The sequence below is a fragment of the Entelurus aequoreus genome, linkage group LG16 (assembly GCF_033978785.1).
Source record: "Entelurus aequoreus isolate RoL-2023_Sb linkage group LG16, RoL_Eaeq_v1.1, whole genome shotgun sequence".
Lineage (NCBI taxonomy): Eukaryota > Metazoa > Chordata > Actinopteri > Syngnathiformes > Syngnathidae > Entelurus > Entelurus aequoreus.
The window spans coordinates 2,827,826-2,851,941 of NC_084746.1; the positions used below are offsets into that span (position 1 = coordinate 2,827,826).

General features: G+C 38.8%; 1 protein-coding gene across 2 annotated transcripts in view; it reads right to left on the bottom strand.

Annotated features, from left to right (window-relative positions):
* Positions 1-24,116, bottom strand: part of mrc1b (mannose receptor, C type 1b) — a 60,994-nt gene extending 36,878 nt beyond the window's left edge. The window contains exons 1-13 of one of the 2 annotated variants that reach the window (XM_062023786.1): positions 23,968-24,116; positions 23,019-23,375; positions 21,383-21,553; positions 21,142-21,297; positions 13,002-13,112; positions 12,787-12,924; positions 12,526-12,702; positions 10,284-10,438; positions 10,090-10,203; positions 9,904-10,019; positions 4,186-4,334; positions 3,906-4,105; positions 446-561 (exon numbers count right to left, since the gene is read on the bottom strand). In XM_062023786.1, the coding sequence (XP_061879770.1) occupies positions 446-561; positions 3,906-4,105; positions 4,186-4,334; positions 9,904-10,019; positions 10,090-10,203; positions 10,284-10,438; positions 12,526-12,702; positions 12,787-12,924; positions 13,002-13,112; positions 21,142-21,297; positions 21,383-21,553; positions 23,019-23,375; positions 23,968-24,061 (2,054 nt within the window). In that variant the 5' untranslated portion in view covers positions 24,062-24,116. Of the gene's footprint in view, positions 1-445; positions 562-3,905; positions 4,106-4,185; positions 4,335-9,903; positions 10,020-10,089; positions 10,204-10,283; positions 10,439-12,525; positions 12,703-12,786; positions 12,925-13,001; positions 13,113-15,191; positions 15,332-21,141; positions 21,298-21,382; positions 21,554-23,018; positions 23,376-23,967 lie in introns of those variants that run through there. The other variant, XM_062023787.1, reaches the window with a different exon arrangement.

Genomic DNA, 24,116 nt, shown 5'->3' on the forward strand with positions numbered 1-24,116 from the left:
GTAGTGAAGCATGTTTAGCTTTCCTCGTCCTGCAGTGATAAAGATACTTGTAAGAAACATACTTTATTTGTCGCCATGGAAGCGAGGATTAGTGGTTTAGAAGTAGCTAAAACACGGCCGACTGCGGATGGACGTTAGCCGCTAGCTAGCCATGTCTTAAAGCACCTCTTCCTGAGGGTGTTTCCGTGTTATAACTTCACCTTTATCGTTAATTTGTACACCAAAACGGGTTGTCTCCCTTTTCTGTCTACACACGGTGTCTGTTTGTGTGTACTCTGTGATTGTGCGCTGCTGAACATGCTCGTCTGCTCGTAAACCAGGGGGGGGGGGGGGGATGATTGGTACTTTTCAGAGGCGGTATAGTAATATGATTCATTAGTATCGCGGTACCATACTAATACCAGTATACCGTACAACCCTAGTCTGCTATTTAAAGGTGTCCTACCGTCCTACAAAGAGCTCAGAGCTACTGTGGATGCTGAGAAGATCTCCTCCAATGGCCCTGCAGTAATCTCTGGCCTCAAACCAAGTCTTCTCTCCATCACGGGGCCCTGTAAAGAACTGGAGAGCAAGACCTTACTGATTATAGGAGTCTGTACAGCAGAGAGCACAAGCTCAGCTGTGAATGCGCCCTAAAATTCAGTCAGCAATGAATAAATAGTGGGGCAGCACAAGCACCTGGGAGTCCACCTGAACAGCAGACTGGACTGGAAGGACAACAGCAAAGCTGTTTTACAAGAAGGGCATGAGGAAGTTTAGGTCTTTTAATGTGTGCAGGAAGCTGTTGGAGGTCTTTTATCAGTCTGTTGTGGCCAGTGCCCTGTACTTTGCACTGCTTTGTTGGGGGAGCAGCACCAGCAGAAGGGACTTAAACCGGATTGACAAAATGAGAGACAGGAGGACACTGGACAAACTGCTGGCCATCATGGACAATCCTGCCCACCCACTCCACCAGACAATTGAGGGACAATGGAGCTCATACTCCAACAGGCTCCTTCAGCTTCTTTCCCACAGTGTTCCGTTCAAGAACTCCTTCATTCCACACTCCATCCAGCTGTATAATCACTCGCCAAACATAAATAGATTAAATCTGTCTATTACCTGACCCTTTCTATGTTAGCTACCTCTCTTTGTTTATAATGTCTATTTTCTGCTGGATCTACTCTCTATTGCAGGGGTCACCAACCTTTTTGAAAGCAAGAGCTACTTCTTGGGTAGTGATTAATGCGAAGGGCTACCAGTTTGATACACACTTAGATAAATTGCCAGAAATAGCCAATTTGCTCAATTTACCTTTAACTCTATGTTATTATTAATAATTAATGATATTTACACTTAATTGAACGGTTTAAAAGAGGAGAAAACACGAAAAAAAATGACAATTAAATTTTGAAACATAGTTTATCTTCAATTTCGACTCTTTAAAATTCAAAATTCAACCGAAAAAAAGAAGAGAAAAACTAGCTAATTCGAATCTTTTTGAAAAAATTAAAAAAAAAATTTATGGAACATCATTAGTAATTTTTCCTGATTAAGATTAATTTTAGAATTTTGATGACATGTTTTAAATAGGTTAAAATCCAATCTGCACTTTGTTAGAATATATAACAAATTGGACCAAGCTATATTTCTAACAAAGACAAATCATTATTTCTTCTAGATTTTCCAGAACAAATTTTTTTAAAGAAATTCAAAAGACTTTGAAATAAGATTCAAATTTGATTCTACAGATTTTCTAGATTTGCCGGAATAATTTTTTTGAATTTTAATCATAATAAGTTTGAAGAAATATTTCACAAATAGTCTTTGTCGAAAAAACAGAAGCTAAAATGAAGAATTAAATTCAAATGTATTTATTATTCTTTACAATAAAAAAAATAAATTTACTTGAACATTGATTTAAAATGTCAGGAAAGAAGAGGAAGGAATTTAAAAGGTAAAAAGGTATATGTGTTTAAAAATCCTAAAACCATTTTTAAGGTTGTATTTTTTCTCTAAAATTGTCTTTCTGAAAGTTATAAGAAGCAAAGAAAACAAATTAATAAATTTATTTAAACAAGTGAAGACCAAGTCTTTAAAATATTTTCTTGGATTTTCAAATTCTATTTGAGTTTTGTCTCTCTTAGAATTAAAAATGTCGGGCAAAGTGAGACCAGCTTGCTAGTAAATAAATACAATTTTAAAAATAGAGGCAGCTCACTGGTAAGTGCTGCTATTTGAGCTATTTTTAGAACAGGCCAGCGGGCTACTCATCTGGTCCTTACGGGCGACCTGGTGCCCGCGGGCACCGCGTTGGTGACCCCTGCTCTATTGTATGCTGCAGCTGTCACATATACTGTAATATTGTACATGGTAATTGTTATATATTGTATATATTATATACAAATATAATATTATACATCAGTACATATCATATACTGTATATATAATAGGGCAGCACGATGGAAGAGGGTTTAGTGCGTCTGCCTCCCAATACGAAGGTCCTGGGTTCGATCCTGCGCTCGGGATCTTTCTGTGTGGAGTTTGCATGTTCTCCCCGTGACTGCGTGGGTTCCCTCCGGGTACTCCGGCTTCCTCCCACCTCCAAAGACACGCACCTGGGGATAGGCCCCTCCCGCCTCCAAAGACATGCACCTGGGGATAGGTTGATTGGCAACACTAAATGGGCCCTAGTGTGGGAATGTGAGTGTGAATGTTGTCTGTCTGTCTGTGTTGGCCCTGCGATGAGGTGGCGACTTGTCCAGGGTGTACCCCGCCTTCCACCCGAATGCAGCTGAGATAGGCTCCAGCACCCCCCCCCGCCAGCCCAAAAAGGACAAGCGGTAGGAAATGGATGGATGGATGTATATGTAATAGGGCTGGGAATCTTTGGGTGTCCCACGATTCGATTCAAAATCGATTCTTGGGGTCACGATTCGATTCAGAATCGATTTTTTTTCAATTCAACACGACTCTCGATTCAAAAACGATTTTTAAAATTTTTTTTGAATGAAAACAATGCACAACAATACCATAATAATGCAATACAATTTCAAAACAAAACCAGACCCAGCAACATTCAGAATAGCAATAAACAGAGCAATTTAGAGCAATTGAGGACACAAAAACATGACACGGAACAATCTAAAAGTAGTGAGACAAAAATGAATATTATCAACAACAGTATCAATATTAGTAACAATTTCAACATAGCAGTGATTAAAAATCCCTCATTGATATTATCATTACAAACATTAATTTAAAAAAAAAATACAAAAAATGAACAATAGTGTCACAGTGGCTTCGATTACATCGCATCTCATAAACTAAATGTCTAATGATAATGTCAAGGAGGGATTTTTAATCAATGCTATGTTGAAATTGTAACTAATATTGATACTGTTGTTGATAATATTCATTTTTGTTTCACTACTTTTAGATTGTTCCGTGTCATGTTTGTGTCTCCTCTCAATTGCTCTGTTTATTGCAGTTTTGAGTGTTGCTGGGTTGGGTTTGCTTTTGGAATTGGATTGCATTGTTATGGTATTGCTGTGTATTGTTTTTGTTGAATTGATAAATTAAAATAAATAAATAAATAAAATAAAATAAATATTTAAAAAAATAAATTTAAAAAATCGATTTTTAAAAAATCAGAATCGATTCTGAATCGCACAACGTGAGAATCGCGATTCGAATTCGAATCGATTTTTTCCCACACCCCTAATATGTAATATGTAAATATTACATATATGTTATATTTTATATTGCTACTACGGTAGATTTTTAGTCTACTTTATACTTGCATTATCCTTTCCATCCTTTGTAACTGAGCTACTGTGTGGAACAGTTTTCCTTGTGGATCATTAAAGTTTGTCTAAGTCTAATGAATGCAATAGGAGGAAACAGACATCATGGTTAAGCGGTACCTTGGAGCAGAGGTTTCTTGTTCCAGATCGGATCCAGCCCTCGGCACACTGAGGGGGGATGACAGTAGGCGGCGGGGGCGTTAACACGGCCCCTTCAGCCAGATGCTTGCAGATGTATTTCTCCTTATTGGTGCAGGGCAGCAGATCCCACAGCCCGGCCAAAATCCCTGTTGTCATGGCAACGCAGCCTTGTCTACTCCCTTTTTGGAGGAACACGGTAAGAATGATGGCGTTCCTGTCAACGCATCCACTTGGGAGAAAAAAAAAAGGAAACGCTCACCGGGCATTTCATTGTTCCAGTGCGTAAATCGGACCGCCTGGTCGCTGGTCCACACAAACGTGTCATGGTCTTTCTGGTTGGAGAGGCCCAGCCAGAAGTACTTCTCAGGTCTCACTCCTACCAAGCTGACCAAGAATGCGTTGTCCACCCTTGGAAAAAGTCGCAAAATCATCACCATCTCGTCGACTTGTTGAAAGACCATGTTTTTTAAATCCGAATACATATGAATAAACAGATCTCATAGTTTTGGGATGGATACCAACATTTGGTACACTAAGTCAGACTGTTCCTAAGAACAATTTTCCATGCCATCTAGGGGTGTAACGGTGTATTTGTATTGAACCGTTTCGGTACGGGGGTTCCGGTCCGGTTCGGAGGTGTACCGAACGAGTTTCCACACGGACATATTAAGTAGCGTAACGCACGTTGTGTAAACAATGCACACCGAGGCACAACACACGGCATGCTAGCAGCTAACGGGCTAGGATAGACTGACCATACGTCCTCTTTTCACCGGACATGTCCTCTTTTGCGGAGCTGTCAGGGCGGAGTTTCTTAAATGCCTCAAATGTCCGGCATTTTGAGTTAGGGTTGCGTGTATTTTTAATGTACGTTCAGGGTTAAGAAGGGGTTAAAAACAAAACAAAGCAGCAGCATTGGTGATGGAGGGGCAGAGACAGAGAGAGAGAGAGAGTTATGATAAACGCGCATGCGTCGCCAGGCTCTGCTTTTTATCCATAGATTTATCACATTTAATTTTTTATTATCTATAGCAGGGGTGTCAAAAGTGTGCATTTGCGGCCCACAGCTAATGTTTTAAAGGCCCACGGCACATTCTAAAAATACTACTAAAATAAACAAAAACATAACAAAAGTGAAATAAAAAAGCTTAAAGGTTAAATGTAATTTACAAAAAGTTGCAATGTTGACTAATAAAACAAAGCTGGGTTTTTTTTCTTTCAAACTATCAGTGCTCAAAACATAATATTGAATCAAAATATCCAAGGTTCCGATTACTTCACATCAAATATTCCACTAAGAAAAATATTTTTGGTGGAAGATTTAGCAAATTTGGTAAATAAATAACCCCAAAATGTATATTTTGTTGTTTTCTTACTGTACCGAAAATGAACCGAACCGTGACCTCTAAACCGAGGTACGTACCGAACGGAAATTTTTGTGTACCGTTACACCCCTAATGCCAACAAAGCAAGAAGAAGTACAGTGATACGCAGTGTTGGGTTAGTTACTGAAAACCAGTAACTAATTACAATTACTAGTTACTTTATTTCAAAAGTAACTCAGTTACTAACTCCAAAAAGTAATGCGTTACTGTGAAAAGTAACTATTTAGTTACTTCTTTCTTCCCCCCTTTTTTTAAGGCTCCCATTAATGCCATTTTAGCCTTCATTTCAGTACTGTTATTGCACTGGAGAATAATACAATCTGTTGATCAACTTGACATGCATTTGCATCACTGAACTCAGAAAGCAATGTGGTCTACATACAACACACAAACAATGTGCTCTACATACAACACACAAACAATGTGGTCTACATACAACACACAAACAATGTGGTCTACATACAACACACAAACAATGTGGTCTACATACAACACACAAACAATGTGCTCTACATACAACACACAAACAATGTGGTCTACATACAACACACAAACAATGTGGTCTACATACAACACACAAACAATGTGCTCTACATACAACACACAAACAATGTGCTCTACATACAACACACAAACAATGTGGTCTACATACAACACACAAACAATGTGGTCTACATACAACACACAAACAATGTGGTCTACATACAACACACAAACAATGTGGTCTACATACAACACACAAACAATGTGCTCTACATACAACACACAAACAGTGTGGTCTACATACAACACACAAACAATGTGGTCTACATACAACACACAAACAATGTGGTCTACATACAACACACAAACAATGTGGTCTACATACAACACACAAACAGTGTGGTCTACATACAACACACAAACAATGTGGTCTACATACAACACACAAACAATGTGGTCTACATACAACACACAAACAATGTGGTCTACATACAACACACAAACAATGTGGTCTACATACAACACACAAACAATGTGCTCTACATACAACACACAAACAATGTGGTCTACATACAACACACAAACAGTGTGGTCTACATACAACACACAAACAGTGTGGTCTACATACAACACACAAACAATGTGGTCTACATACAACACACAAACAATGTGGTCTACATACAACACACAAACAATGTGGTCTACATACAACACACAAACAATGTGGTCTACATACAACACACAAACAATGTGGTCTACATACAACACACAAACAATGTGCTCTACATACAACACACAGACAATGTGGTCTACATACAACACACAAACAATGTGGTCTACATACAACACACAAACAATGTGGTCTACATACAACACACAAACAATGTGGTCTACATACAACACACAAACAGTGTGGTCTACATACAACACACAAACAATGTGGTCTACATACAACACACAAACAGTGTGGTCTACATACAACACACAAACAATGTGGTCTACATACAACACACAAACAGTGTGGTCTACATACAACACACAAACAATGTGGTCTACATACAACACACAAACAATGTGGTCTACATACAACACACAAACAGTGTGGTCTACATACAACACACAAACAATGTGGTCTACATACAACACACAAACAATGTGGTCTACATACAACACACAAACAATGTGGTCTACATACAACACACAAACAATGTGGTCTACATACAACACACAAACAATGTGCTCTACATACAACACACAAACAGTGTGGTCTACATACAACACACAAACAGTGTGGTCTACATACAACACACAAACAATGTGGTCTACATACAACACACAAACAATGTGGTCTACATACAACACACAAACAGTGTGGTCTACATACAACACACAAACAGTGTGGTCTACATACAACACACAAACAATGTGGTCTACATACAACACACAAACAATGTGGTCTACATACAACACACAAACAATGTGGTCTACATACAACACACAAACAATGTGCTCTACATACAACACACAAACAATGTGGTCTACATACAACACACAAACAATGTGGTCTACATACAACACACAAACAATGTGGTCTACATACAACACACAAAGACAAAGATATGTTTCAAAGGGCCAATTTATTTCAGGCCAGAAAAAATTGACAAAACTATTTTAAATAGCTGCAACATAATGGCACTTTAACTTTAACTCTAAGTAGATAGGATCTTTGATCCAAGACACAACTTACATTTAACTAAAATGTTATTTTCTTTGTGCTCGAAAAAAGAAAAGTATTGAGAATGTCTCCATGTTAAAAAACTCGACTTCTGGCTTCGCCATGATGTCTTGTTAGTTGTTATGAGAGTAGCGTATGTGTGTGTGTGTGGCCCTTTAAGATATGACAGCATGAGAGGTGAGTGACGTCAGTGAGTGAGTGGGCGAGAGAGGTGAGGGAGCGGCGACAGTGAGTGTGTGTAGGTGCTCTAGCTTGGTGGATGGCTGCGTGCAATAAAGTCACAAAGTTGCAAGAAACCGCCGGGCTCGTCATTCACCCTCAGCTGTAAAGACCCTCTTCCGGGTAAAGTGAAGGTTGTTAGACCCGAAGTACGGCTCTGGAGGAACGTCTCCCCCGCGGGGAGGCGTGCTTTCTGTGGGTGGGGGAAAGCACGCCTCTTCTTTTCCACCGGAGCGCTCCAATAAAACACACTCAGATCTTCAGTTTCTAGCCGATACTACATAAAAATAACGTAAAATAACGCAGTAACGCATCATGCAGTAACGGTAACTGAGTTACTGTATATAAAAAAATAACGCGTTAGATTACTAGTTACCGCCGAAACTAACGGCGTTACAGTAACGCGTTACTTAGTAAATGTACATTATTGCAATCAGTTGATAAAACATTGTCCTTTACAATTATAAAAGCTTTTTACAAAAATCTACTACTCTGCTTGCATGTCAGCAGTCTGGGGTAGATCCTGCTGAAATCTATGTATTGAATCAATAGAGAATCCTTTTGAATCGGGAAGATATTGTTTTTGAATTGAGAATCGCGTTGAATCGAAAAAAATCGATTTTGAATCGAAACGTGGGCCACCCAAAGATTCGCAGCCCTACTTTTTTACTGTCAACTGAGTTCTGTTTTTTAAAGGCCTACTGAAAGCCACTACTAGCGACCACGCAGTCTGATAGTTTATATATCAATGATGACATCTTAACATTGCAACACATGCCAATACGGCCGGGTTAACTTATAAAGTGACTTTTAAAACTTCCCGGGAAATATCCGGCTGAAACGTCGCGGTATGATGACGTATGCGCGTGACGAAGTCAGAGTAACGGAAGTTATGGTACCCCGTAGAATCCTATACAAAAAGCTCTGTTTTCATTTCATAATTCCACAGTATTCTGGACATCTTTTGCAATTTGTTTAATGAACAATGAAGGCTGCAAAGAAGACAGTTGTAGGTGGGATCGGTGTATTAGCAGCGGACTACAGCAACACAACCAGGAGGACTTTGTTGGAGCGCTAGCCGCGCTAGCCGCCGACCTCACCTTGACTTCCTACGTCTCCGGGCCGCCAAACGCATTGGGTGAAGTCCTTCGTCCTTCTGCCTATCGCTGGAACGCAGGTGAGCACGGGTGTTGATGAGTAGATGAGAGCTGGCTGGCGTAGGTGGAGAGCTAATGTTTTTAGCATAGCTCTGTGAGGTCCCGTTGCTAAGTTGCTAAGTTAGCTTCAATGGCGTCGTTAGCACAGCATTGTTAACCTTCGCCAGGCTGGAAAGCATTAACCGTGTATTTACATGTCCACGGTTTAATAGTATTGTTGATTTTCTATCTATCCTTCCAGTCAGGGGTTTATTTTTTTGTTTCTATATGCAGTTAAAGCACGATGCTATCACGTTAGCTCGTAGCTAAAGCATTTCGCCGATGTATTGTCGTGGAGATAAAAGGCACTGAATGTCCATTTCGCGTTCTGGACTGTCATTTTCAAGAGGATATAATATTCGAGGTGGTTTAAAACACAAATCCGTGATCCACAATAAAAAAAGGAGAGTGTGGAATCCAATGAGCCAGCTTGTACCTAAGTTACGGTCAGAGCGAAAAAAGATACGTCCTGCACTGCCTCTCAAGTCCTTCACTGTAACGTTCCTCATCTACGAATCTTTCATCCTCGCTCAAATTAATGGGGTAATCGTCACTTTCTCGGTCCGAATCTCTCTCGCTCCATTGTAAACAACGGGGAATTGTGAGGAATACTAGCTCCTGTGACGTCACGCTACTTCCGGTACAGGCAAGGCTTTTTTTCATCAGCGAGCAAAAGTTGCGAACTTTATCGTCGATTTTCTCTACTAAATCCTTTCAGCAAAAATATGGCAATATCGCGAAATGATCAAGTATGACACATAGAATGGATCTGCTATTCCCGTTTGAATAAAAAAAAATCATTTCAGTAGGCCTTTAATGATTCCTGCTGGTGGTGTGCCTCCGGATTTTTCCGACGCAAAAAATGTGCCTCGGCTCAAAAAAGGTTGAAAAACACTGCCATAAACGTCATCTCTTCACAATATCAGGGCACCAAGGTGGTAAACAGGAAATATCCTTACCCATTAAACACGTCCGCTAAACTGGAGTCCGATGTCTTGCAGTGGTCTTTGGCCTCGTCAAACGTTCTTGTCTCCGTCCCCACAAAGTAACAGTAGGAGCCATGTCTCTTCCACCCCTGGGTCATTGGAAAGCACGTAGATTCAAGCCAAACCGAGCTCGCGTATTAAAAGTAGAAGTTGACTCACAGCTTTGCAGCCAATATCCACGTCAATTTCATCTGTGGTGTGCGTGGTGCTGCTTTGCTTCATGCAGACAAAGCCGTGCTTTTCACCGCAGGAGCGATCTGCCCAGTTGCCGTTCTGCCAGAGACGTGGAAAAACCAAACACTTGTTGCATGCTCACATCATACAAAGCTGCAGCATTTATATGCATGTTATACCTCGCCTCCCATGAGAACGCAGTCCTCATCGTCTGCCGAGGTAGTGGGCTCGCCGTACTGCCAGCTGGTGAAGGTGACGTCCGCGAGGTCACTCCACTCGAACAGGCCCTCCGTCCTCCTGTCGTTGAGGCCGATCCAAAGCTCGTCAGTGGAGCCTGTGGGCATTCCAACATTTGTCACCTGTCGGGCTCACATTAGCAATTGCAAGAACTTCCTTTTACGGAGCTAGGTTAGGGCCAAAAATGTTGTACTTGAAAAAATTAACTTTGAAACTGAGAAATTAGGTTTTGATGATGAATTGAAAAAAACAAAACATCATTGTATTCAAAAATAAGTGCACACAATTTTTTTTATGTTAAAAAAAACATGTATATATATATATATATATATATATATATATATATATATATATATATATATATATATCTATATATATATAGATATATATATATATATATATATATATATATATATATATATATATATACACACACTACCGTTCAAAAGTTTGGGGTCACCCAAACAATTTTGTGGAATAGCCTTAATTTCTAAGAACAAGAATAGACTGTCGAGTTTCAGATGAAAGTTCTCTTTTTCTGGCCATTTGGAGCGTTTAATTGACCCCACAAATGTGATGCTCCAGAAACTCAATCTGCTCAAAGGAAGGTCAGTTTTGTAGCTTCTGTAACGAGCTAAACTGTTTTCAGATGTGTGAACATGATTGCACAAGGGTTTTCTAATCATCAATTAGCCTTCTGAGCCAATGAGCAAACACATTGTACCATTAGAACACTGGAGTGATAGTTGCTGGAAATGGGCCTCTATACACCTATGTAGATATTGCACCAAAAACCAGACATTTGCAGCTAGAATAGTCATTTACCACATTAGCAATGTATAGAGTGTATTTTTTAAAAATTAAGACTAGTTTAAAGTTATCTTCATTGAAAAGTACAGTGCTTTTCCTTCAAAAATAAAGACATTTCAATGTGACCCCAAACTTTTGAACGGTAGTGTATATATATATATATATATATATATATATATATATATATATATATATATATATATATATATATATATATATATATACAGTATATAAAATTGATTTTCAAGGTAAAAGTTGATTTTCATGACAAAAAAAGATTTTCAAGGTAAAAGTTGATTTTCAAGACAAACATTTTTTTTAAGAAAAAAATGATTTTCAAGGTAAAAGTTGATTTTCAAGACAAACATTTTTTTTAAAGAAAAAAATTATTTTCAAGGTAAAAGTTGATTTTCATGACAAAAAATGATTTTCAAGGTAAAAGATGATTTTCATGACAAAAAATGATTTTTAAGGTAAAAGTTGATTTCCAAGACAAACATTAAAAAAAAAAAAAAAAAGATTTTCATGGTAAAAGTTGATTTTCATGACAAAAATGATTTTCAAGGTAAAAGTTGATTTTCAAGACAAAATTTTTTTTTAAAGAAAAAAATGAATTTCAAGGTAAAAGTTGATTTTCATGACAACATTTTTTTTTTAAAGAAAAAAATGATTTTCAAGGTAAAAGTTGATTTTCATGACAAAAAATGATTTTCAAGGTAAAAGTTGATTTTCATGACAAAAAATGATTTTCAAGGTAAAAGTTGATTTTCAAGACAAACATTTTTTTTTAAAGAAAAAAATGATTTTCAAGACAAACGTTTTTTTTTAAAGAAAAAAATGATTTTCAAGGTAAAAGTTGATTTTCATGACAAAAATGATTTTCAAGGTAAAAGTTGATTTTCAAGACAAAAATTTTTTTTTAAAGAAAAAAATGAATTTCAAGGTAAAAGTTGATTTTCATGACAACATTTTTTTTTTAAAGAAAAAAATGATTTTCAAGGTAAAAGTTGATTTTCATGACAAAAAATGATTTTCAAGGTAAAAGTTGATTTTCATGACAAAAAATGATTTTCAAGGTAAAAGTTGATTTTCAAGACAAACATTTGTTTTTAAAGAAAAAAATGATTTTCAAGACAAACGTTTTTTTTTAAAGAAAAAAATGATTTTCAAGGTAAAAGTTGATTTTCAAGACAAAAAATGATATAACTCTCAGGTTGCTGGCACGGCCACTCTCCTAACCTTGCCACGACGTCCCCGAATAAATAAAATAGTACTGAATTATTCTGGTTTTATGTAAATGTCAGTTTTTGTTTCAAATTGACTTAAAAATAATTCACCCGCTGCTTGTTTAGGACTAAAGTTGTGTTCACCCACCGAATCCCAGTTGAGAGACGACAAAGCCGAAGTCCTCCACGTTGCGCATGCTCACAAGTTCCCCCTCCTCCTTGCGACAGTCCTTCTGGGCGTCGGTCCACGTCTTCGGAGTCCGGACGAGGTGGAAGCAGTGGCCATTGTAGGGAATCCACGGGCTTGAACAGAACCCTTGCTCCACTGATGACCAAAAACAAGAAAGAAATGAAGATTCCTCAGTGAGCTAATACTTACGACTCTGACACTTGGAGGGGGATTCTTTACCCTGAGGTGGGACTGGCGGAGCTCCGGCTTTGAAGCAGATGTAGCCTATTTTCTTGGCACAGGATAACGTCTGCCACCTGTGCAGCCCACCCGAGTCCAGAAGTGCGCAGTTGTGGCCCGGATTAGGAAGCGGATATCCTAGAGTGCAGAGATCCTACTCGTTACTAAACATGGGACTTATACTGAAATACTGCCAACCGTGTGAAGTGACTAACCGCTGCTCCATCTGAGGTATCGCATTGGCCTCCCATCAGACCACTGCCAGCCGTGCTCAGGGTTCAGGACCAGCCCGGTCCACAGCATGTTCTTCTTATTTCCCAACAGTGCTGTGTGGTGGAAGCGGACAGAAGACAAGAAAAGGCCAGGGTGAAGAAGGGATCGTTCCTCTTTTTCTGAAGTCTTCCTCATTTGTATTGCTTCATCACAACGTTGCGATCAGACCGGATTCACAAGAAAACGTTCCCGTAAAATTCTTGTCTCGTAAAGACTTTTTAAAATGGTCATTTTCCCTTTTTTCTGAAATGAGCGTGGAGAAACGATATCTTGATTATTCCATGCTGTGTGTGTGATAGAGTAGGTTACTCCGGATGCGGAATGCTGGTCGGATATCTTCTTAGGACAAGGACTCCGGTCAGAGAGTAGGGCACAGAGAGGCTTTCATGCACTCTTTGAAGGTGTGGTATAGGTGTGTGTGGGTGTGCACTGCAAAAAGTCAGTGTTCAAAAACAAGGGGAAAAAAATACAAAAGTTAGGGGTATTTTATTTGAACTAAGCAAAATTATCTGCCAATAGAACATGAAAATTTGGCTTGTCAAGACTTTCCAAAACAAGTAAAATTAGCTAACCTCAATGAACCCAAAAATACCTTAAAATAAGTATATTCTCACTAATAACAAGTGCACTTTTCTTGGTAGAAAAAAAAAAAAAGAGACCTTTTTGCTCAATATGTTGAAAAATATTCTTAAATGAAGTAAATGCTAGTGCCATTATCTTGACATAATGATATTACATTTCTTGAAACCAGCAAACTTATACTAAAAACTAATTTATTGTTCTTAATGGAAAGGCAACAAGGCAAGCGCTTGTTACTCTCGGGGTCTCCTAGCCGCTCAGGCAAATCATATTGTCTAAAAAGGCATTTTTCCATGGATAACATGACATCATCACGCCAAGTGCGTGCACTTTCAGTCAATTAGTGCGCATATATACAGCCCGGCCCCCGGCCAAACATTTTTTAATTGTAATTTTGAAGAATTCATCTGAATGTGCATGAACTATTTCTGTTCAAACATGTTAGAAATGTCACATGTTAAATGTTTAAATATTAACTGTCAGTTTACTGTACTGTGCCAACTGTACTACTATATGAGTACGTGTTTTCTATTGTTTCATTGAAAATAAAACAGCAAAGTCCATTTGGCTGTCATCTGTTTTAATTATGAGAAAGTCATGATTTTTTTTCATGCTTGAAATAAGAAATGATTACTTTAAAAAAGTAGTTTTCTACTTGTGAGTGTTGATGACACAGCTTTGCAACAGTTTATATTCTAGTTTCAAGCATGTTTTACTCAATATAGCTCATCAAATCTCAGCAACAAGCTGTAATATCTTACTGAGATCATTTAGGACCAAAACACTTAAAACAAGTAAAACACTAACATAAAATCTGCTTAGTGAGAAGAATTATCTTATCAGACAGAAAATAAGCAAATATCACCCTTATTTGAGATATTTCATCTTACTTCGATTTCAGTTTTTGCAGTGTGGTCTGAAGGGAACACATACAAAAAATGATTGATTGATTGAGACTTTTATTAGTAGGTTGCACAGTGAAGTACATATTCCGTACAATTGACCACTAAATGGTAACACCCGAATAAGTTTTTCAACTTGTTTAAGTCGGGGTCCATTAGGATACATTTAGGCAATATAATATGCAATAATATAACAGGATATGTACAATCTTACATATAATATAATATAATCTACAATGTGTTATAAAACAAATGTACATGGACTATTAAAGCAGTCTATTAGAGATGAATGGAGAATAAGCACTGTTGATTTAGACAGTGCTTTACACCTGGTCTGTGTCGCCCTCTAGTGGTAGGATAGGGTAACCACTGTGTAACAATTTTGATTGATTGAAACTTTTATTAGTAGATTGCACAGTACAGTACATATTCCGTACAATTGACCACTAAATGGCAACATCCCAACAAGTTTTTCAACTCGTTTAAATCAATTCATGGTAGTCAAGAAGTATTAACAGGGCGAAAGTTGAGCTGGCGAATTATATCGTCAAGCAAAAACATTGTTGCAAACAAACACTCGGTTAAGGTTACATCTAACACATTATAGGCATTTTAGCATTAATGACCGTGCTATATTCGACGTATACTTACATTTTAGTCAGGAACGCACACAATGCTGTTTACACAATCACCCAAGAGCCATTATTACAGAAGTGCTATAAACAGGAAATGAGCTCTCAGACTAGATCGCCAAATTAAGAGCACAGGAAATCTAACATCTCAAAACTGCGTCGGAATAAGATAAGACCAAAACACTTTCTGACAGTATGTCTTGCATGTATGGAAAAATGGACAATGAAAGATCGTTGAAGTTGAAAAGTAGTTTACTATGGAACTGTCAGAAAGTGTTTTAGTCCTTTTGAGATGTTAGATTTCCTGTGCTCTTAATTTGGCGATCTAGTCTGAGACTCAATTCCTGTTTGTAGCGTTTCTGCCTAATGTATGAGGGCGGACCTATGTCACTTCCGCCTACCAATCCCCTAGCAACCGGGAATTCGTTGAAAACAAACCAGCTCACAGCGAACACAGCATTGACAGAAAAAGCATTTAACGAGCGTTGTGGCTTGGAAGTCGGCGTTAAATCCTTCATTTACGCATTTTTACTCATTCGCATATCGTGTGAAAAAACGAAAATGTATTATTTGCGTCAGACTCGTCTCAGTGAACTTTAAAGCTTCTCAGGCTTAGCTTAGCTTGCTAGTTAGCTTAGCCTGCGCGCTACTAAGAAAGAGACGCGGAAGTTATCAACAACAAGATCAAGTGTTAGTGTATAAAATATTGAGAGATTTGAGGGCTACATGTATTGTTTAAGTACAACTGTTCTTCGCCAGGTGTTTTTTGGCCGCCCTGGCTTACGTTTTCCCGGTGGTGTCCATCTTAACGCTGCCTTTGGTATCCTCTCGTTGTCCTGTTTTCGAAAATAGCTAGCTAGGCTATAGACTATATAGTATATACTGCATGTTATTTTGGTATCAATCAATCAATCAATGTTTATTTATATAGCCCTAAATCACAAGTGTCTCAAAGGGCTTGTACAACAACAACTTCAGCTGTCGAACGTTATAAGGTAAAAATTCAACAAGTACAACATTAGCACGGACGGTATAGCCAAGTTGTGGTTAAGAAGGTGGATTTTTGTTCCTTATATTTACCAGAAACGAAGTGATCCGAACACACGACCCGGGACTTTGGGGGACTCCAGTGAGAACCGTCCTCGTTTTCCCGGTGTAAAGCTGCGAGCCATTTGTCTCGTCTCTGTGGGCTTTTATCACGCTTTGGCAGAACAAAATACAACCTTTGTTTTCCCTGTTTCCCGTTGTGGTTAGCACAACCAAAAACAACACAGTTTTTCGGCATTTTGGAGGCAGAATGACGGGTTTAACCAGCGTAGGTCGACAGGTTAAAAAGTAATGGCAACAGTTTGTTTTCAACGCCAGTCTCGTTGCTATGGCTCGAAGAACCCGTATGTAGCTCAGTTGCCCGGATGTCGGCCCTCACCCATATGGCCCACAGGGTCCGGGATCATGTTCGAAACCGGTTTTCCCGATTGTTTGATTAGAAAAGAACCGATTGCATGGATTCAAATCCCTTTTTGAGAAACAGTTCCCGTTATCGAAGCCACTATAGTAAAGAAAAAGATTTGGTTCTTTATTCGAATCCCTGGGAACGAATCCCGTGTCACAGGAAATGTCCTGTGGCACGTCACAGGAAATGACGTAGCTCAGTCATTAGGCGGCAGATACAGAAGCAGCAACAACAATGAACCGGAAAAAAACGCTCCAAAGCATAGCTTCACTTTACTAAGAAATACGAGGAGGAAATGGCTATCTGCAGTTATTGGCTTGGCTTTTCTGTAAGGGGCGCAGTACAACAAACATGTTCAGGCCATACATAACCTGAAGGTTAGAGAAAGGTGTCGTGGAGAAGCAGCGACAGAGATGACGAAGCACGCCCCTCTTCCTCTGCCTCAACCTGCAGTCCCAGTGATAGTGCCGGTGAGTAACTCACGTTAAGTGTTGCCGGTTCATTTCCATATCTGCTCACTTGTAGCCTTTAGGCTAAAATAACGATACCTCTTATGTCAACCAGGACTGCAGTAATGTTAGCTAGACTAACGTTACCTAAGCATAGTCAGTGGCTAACGGTAACGCTAACGTTAACCTTTTTGTATGTGTCTGATAACGTTAACGGTATCTTGTAGCCTACACCGCTCCAGAGTTTGCAGGTCTGTCTAATAAACTAGTGCTTAAGATAATGTTAACGTTATCCTATTTCAGATGATGACAGCCAGAGTGACCAAGGCAGTGTTTGCTCTGTAGCACAGAGCGTTAACCCATTTACCATAGCGAGGTATAACCATTTACCATGGGGAGGTATAACCATTTACCATAGCGAGGTATAACCATTTACCATAGCGAGGTATAACCATTTACCATAGCAAGGTATAACCATTTACCATGGCGAGGTATAACGCAGAGTGCAGCAAGATGAGTGAGGAGGAGACTACACTGCAAAAACTGAAATCTAAGTAAGATGAAATATCTCAAATAAGGGTGATATTTGCTTATTTTCTGTCTGATAAGATAATTCTTCTCACTAAACAGATTTTACGTTAGAGTATTTTACTTGTTTTAAGTGTTTTGGTCCTAAATGATCTCAGTAAGATATTACAGCTTGTTGCTGAGATTTGATGACCTATATTGAGTAAAACATGCTTGAAATTAGAATATCAACTGTTGCAAAGCTGTGTCATCAACACTCACAAGTAGAGAACTACTTTTTTAAAGTAATCATTTCTTACTTCAAGCGTGAAAAAAAAAATCATGACTTTGACACAATTGTGTCTCATAATTAAAACAGATGACAGCCAAATGGACTTTGCTGTTTTATTTTCAATGAAACAATAGAAAACACGTACTCATATAGTAGTACAGTTGGCACAGTACAGTAAATTGACAGTTAATATTTAAACATTTAACATGTGACATTTCAAACAATTTTGAACAGAAATAGTTCATGCACATTCAGATAAATTCTTCAAAATTATAATAAAAAAAAAATTGTCCGGGGGCCGGGCTGTATATATGCGCACTAATTGACTGAAAGAGCACGCACTTGGCGCGATGATGTCATGTTATCCATGGAAAAATGCATTTTTAGACAATATGATTTGCCTGAGCGGCTAGGAGACCCCGAGAGTAACAAGCGCTTGCCTTGTTGCCTTTCCATTAAGAACAATAAATTAGTTTTTAGTATAAGTTTGCTGGTTTCAAGAAATGTAATGCCGAGCGCATATCATTATGTCAAGATAATGGCACTAGTATTTACTTCATTTAAGAATATTTTTCAACATATTGAGCAAAAAGGTCTCTTTTTTTCTTTCTACCCAGAAAAGTGCACTTGTTATTAGTGAGAATATACTTATTTTAAGGTATTTTGGGGTTTATTGAGGTTAGCTAATTTTACTTGTTTTGGAAAGTCTTGACAAGCCGAATTTTCTTGTTCTATTGGCAGAAAATTTTGCTTAGTTCAAATAAAATACCCCTAATTTTTGTATATTTTTTTTGTCGTTTTTGAACACTGACTTTTTGCAGTGTAACAACATTACTCGCCAGCTATCGAGAATAATGGTGAAAAATCTCCTCCCCTTCAACTTGGTGAACACAGACGAACACAAGTAGGTTAATAATTGTATTTTGCTGACATGTGATGGAGCAAAAAGTAAACAACACCATTGCTCTGAGATTTGTTTCAAATGTAAAGTGCTGTACAATACAAATGAATGCAGGATTTTCCCTGCATGTATTTTTCTTAGGTGGACCACTTAAGGGGCACCAACAGTCAATATATATATATATTTTTTTGGGTAACAACAGTCAATATTTATTTATTTATTTAACTTTTTTTCTTAAAAAATAAATGTGAGCTTTTGTTAAACCAAGTATTGGGTGTTTTTTTTCCATATACAACAACCTATCTGGATTCGATAAGAGAATCGATAAGGAATTGGTTCGATAAGAGGATTCGATAATGGGCTTGAACTCGATCATTTCTTATCAAACATCATCCCTAAATATGGGCCCTTGGGTGATTGTGTAAACAGCATTGTGTACGTTTCTGACTAAAATGTAAGTACAGTGTTTCCCATAAACTGCCAAGATACCTGTGGCGGTGGGGGCGTGGTCATGGGCGTGGCTACGGGCGTGGTCACCATGACATCATCGAGTAATTTGCATAATTTACTACAATGATTTGATTTTCTCAAAAAAGGCTAAAAAAATGTATACTTACTAATTAATAATAACAGTTTTGTTTTAAACGTCCATCCATCCATCCATCCATTTTACAATATAATTACAACACTTTATGTACATATTTATATACAGATTTGAACAATAAGTTATTCACTGAAATATATTTTTTAATTGTGGTTCTTACAAAAAATATATCTTATAAAATATAAAAGCTAAAATGTCTCAAAGCTCTGCCCCTTTAATTAGTGCATATTAAATAATTTAACTTTAGCCTACTACTACAACCATATTATTTACCAGCAACATAAAGTGACACAGAGGCAGAGGTGTCCTGCCACAGTCAGTAACAAATAAACAGAAAACATTAGTGGTGGTAGATAGACACAGAGCTTCATCAAACATCTGATCCACTGAACAAAGAGCTCCAAAAATCTTGAACTTTAGACTGCCATCAGTTTTACTCCCTACACTTAACCATGTGTTTCCTACTGCCTGCAGACGTTGCACCCTTTGTTATATACACATGTTGTGTTTCTAATATAAATACATTTAATAAAGTCAAATACAAATAAGGCAACAAGAGAAGTATCCTACACTTCTCTTTTGTAAAGTAAATCTGAACAGCTGATATGGGCATCTACATCAACTATATTTGCCCGAAAAGCTGGAAAGGACAAAAAAAAAAAAAAAATATATATATATATGTATGTATATATATATATATATATATATATATATATATATATATATACATATATATATATATATATATATATATATATATATATACATATATATATATATATACATATATATATATATTTTTTTTTTTAAATTTGTGGCGGACAAAATTCTTTCGTGGCGGGCCGCCACAAATAAATGAATGTGTGGGAAACCCTGAAGTATACGTCGAATATAGCACGGTTATTTATGCTAAAATGCCTATAATGTGTTAGACGTAGCCTTAACCGGGTGTTTGTTTGCAACAATGTTTCTGCTTGATGAAATAATTCGCCAGGTCAACTTTCACCCTGTTAATATTAGGTTAATGTTTTACCATGAATTGATTAACGTGGACAAGTTGAAAAACTTATTCAGGTGTTACCATTTAGTGGTCAATTGTACGGAATATGTACTGTACTGTGCAATCTACTAATAAAAGTCTCAATCAATCAATCAATCAATGGCGACATACTTCTTGTTACACAGTAGTTACCCTATCCTACCACTAGAGGGGGACACAGACCACGTTTAAAGCACTGAAAAGGGACAAGCGGTAGAAAATGGATGGGGCACTGTCTAAATCAACAGTGCTTATTCTCCATTCATCTCTAATGGACTGCTTCAATAGTCCATGTACATTTGTTTGTATATTTGTTTTATAACACATTATATATAACATTATACATACCCTGTTATATTATTGCATATTATATTGCCTAAATGTATCCTAATCATTCTTTGTATGTGTTCCCTTTAGACCACACACACACACACCAACACACACCTATACCACACTTGTCCAACTTCCCCATTAAAGAGTGCCTGAAAGCCTCTCTGTGCCCTACTCTCTGACCGGAGTCCTTGTCCTAAGAAGATATCAGACCAGCATTCCGCATCCAGAGTAACATACTCTATCACAGGAACATCAAGGCTGATTTGGTTGAAGTACTTATCATACCTGACATGGCAGTGAAGGTGTTTTACATGTAAGACAAATTTACTCTGCGTTCTTTGCAGCAGTTAGTTCTTTGCCAGCAGCAAGGCTCCACAAGGCGGCGTCTTACCCGAGATAAAAGCTTGCTCGTTGGTATCCGTGATGCTGACCAGGTTGGCCCCCTGCTGCTTGCAGCTCACGTCGGCCTGAGCCCAGTTCAGAACCGACTGAGTGTTCAGCTGGTAATAAGCTCCTGTGATGTGGTTCTTGTTCCAGTGTTCTGTAGCTGAGCGTTAACACGAAAACAAGACCAAAAACATATTAGTAGCTGTTCACAAAACAAATACCGTAGTTGCATTTGAAGCGCTTACATGTAGTCGGACAGTATCCCCACAACTCGTGTTCGTATTTGGTCCCAATAGCGCACCAAAGACGCTTAATGGAGGAGTCATAGGTAGTGCAGTCGCCAAACCAGCGATCTTTATACAGGAAGGGAAACATACACGGCTTTCCATTTCCATTTCCATCGATGGTGTAATAAGCTGCAAAAGAGGCAAAAGACGTCAATCGGAAATGTAAACAAACTGGAGCCTCTTTCACACAGAAATCCTGCAAACATGGCCAAAGCTCTAACAGAACTGCCTGTGTCGGACAGCAACAATTGCTTAGGTGAGTTATTTTCTCAAAACCAGTTGTATTAAATAGTCTATTTGAAAGTGGAATTTGCCACCAGTCGGAGTCTCCTCACTCATCTTTGCATTGACATATTCAAGATTCAAGATGCTTTATTATTGTCTATTCTTTAACATGTACAAGACACATAAGAACTGAAATTTCATTTTCGGCACAGTCCCACTAAGAGCAGACATACGTTACAGGGGGACAAGACGGGACCGCCAACGGATCAGCCACTTACGGCGCTCCTTAAAAAAGGTGGGAAAAAGGTGATATTTGGAAAGGGGGGAAGAGTAAAAAAAATATCAGTCTAAGGCTGGACCCTCAGGAAGGGTCCAGACTGAGTCCAAGGAAAAAATATATATATGCATTGATTTGATCAATGACCATTTAACTGGACACCTTTCAGGTAATCATCCACAACTAAAATAAATAAGTCATTGATTAATCTGGGTTCATACATCTATCCATCCATTTTCTACTGCTTGTCCCTCTCGGGGTCGCAGGGGTGCTGGAGCCTATCTCAGCTGCATTCGGGCGGAAGGCGGGGTACACCCTGGACAAGTCGCCACCTCATCACATGGCCAACACAGATAGACAACATTCACACAGTAGTGACCATTTTTGTGTTGCCAATCAACCTATCCCCAGGTGCATGTCTTGAATGCAATCATTGTTTGGGTGATTAATCGCGTATCGACAGCCCGACTTTCAACACAACAGACGTGAGTGTCGGGCGGGAAACTTCACAAAGCCCATGAACCTGGACTAATACTCTTACACACAGGTCCCGCCTTTGTTACGCAACTTTGTCAATCCCTGGACGGGACAGTATCATGGACAGAATAAAGTGTAACCATAGTGTTTTAAATACAAGACGACCCTGAATATAAGAGCAAATCGTTGAAAAAAAAATCACCAATCATCAGTTAGGATGGCAAAAACAAAAAAGATAAGATAGTGTTGCATCTGTCTGGGTTACGTTAGTGAGAGGAAGAAAAGCTCAGACTCTTTCTGGTTTGTATGAATATACCGACTTCAAATACGAGACGGCTCGTCTGATTTCTCGGGTAAAAATACCATAATATGTTTGGATGAAATTGCGAACATCACTAAATCTTTACAGTCATTTTAGCTTCTGTTATCCTTTTTTGTATATCAAGCATGCATTTAGAGTTGTTGTTTGAATAAAAATGTCATCTCCTAAAGGTTTTTGAAACCAGTCGACCAGGCTGTAATCGACCAACTTGACCACTAGGTAGAGCAAGCAAAAGCCAGTTCTTTAACCACCCAGTCTGCCCTCGGCAATATCCACCTCCCAGAGAACTTTACCTCGGTGTGTTCGAGAGCAGGCGCCATTGGCCGTCCCCGTGATCGTGAACTCGTTGCTCGGTCCGGTCGTTTTCGAGAGCCGGATGCCACTGTCCGACGACAGCTCGATGTAGAGCTGCTGCCCTTTCAGCGCCAGCAGGGTCCCGTTCCTGCATTCCCACTTCTGGAGGTCGCTCTTGTCGTCGCAGTCGTACACATTGACCTCGCTGCCCACGCTCCGGCCCTGCGCCCCCAGGCACTTCTTGGTGGTGGTGACGAACATGCGGTCGCCGCTGGTCCAGCGCACGTCCAGGCAGCGGGACGTTTTTTTCAGTAGACAGGAGCCCGTGGCTTTGTTGACGAGTGAGAAGGAAGAATCTGCAAAAGGAAGCAAAGCGACAAGAGGCTATCACATGTTTGTACTTCCTGCGGACTGTTCCACAAAACACAATCAACTCAAGAGTTTTGATAGTCAGTCAAGACTTTCCACGCGATATCTGTCCCATTGGGTTGAGTTTTTTTTTGCCCTGATGTGGGATCTGATGTTGTGGCTTCTGCAGCCCTTTGAGACACTCATGATTTAGGGCTACATAAGCAAACTTTCATTGATTGATTGATTGACAAAAGTATGTTATTAATTGTTCACGAGGAAACTGAAGCATTACTGCTAAAAATTGCCCTTCATCCCATAGAGAAAGAGTCCACATTAGCCTTAAGGATAACCTCCTTCTCAGAATCAGAATCAGAATAGTTTTCATTGCCATTGTTTGAGAACGGGTTCACAAACTAGGATTTTTTCTTGGTGCAATGGTGCAACATAAAACACATATAACACAGAATAGGTAATACAATGAGCTGTAACTGAGCTATCAGTTCAGGATTCTGTGTAATAGATTGACATCTACCTGCAACCTGATGGATAATACATAAATCGTAAATATAGAAACATATAGAATAAATTATACTGTACCATCAGATAACGAGCACAAACATGTCGGGACGAGGGCCGCTAGCGTTATCCATGCGGTCAACATTCTCCTGATAAGTCTCAAAGCGGAAGACATCGCCCGTGCGTTGCAAGCGTCGGACTTATGAGCACGAACATGAAAAGGAGGACTT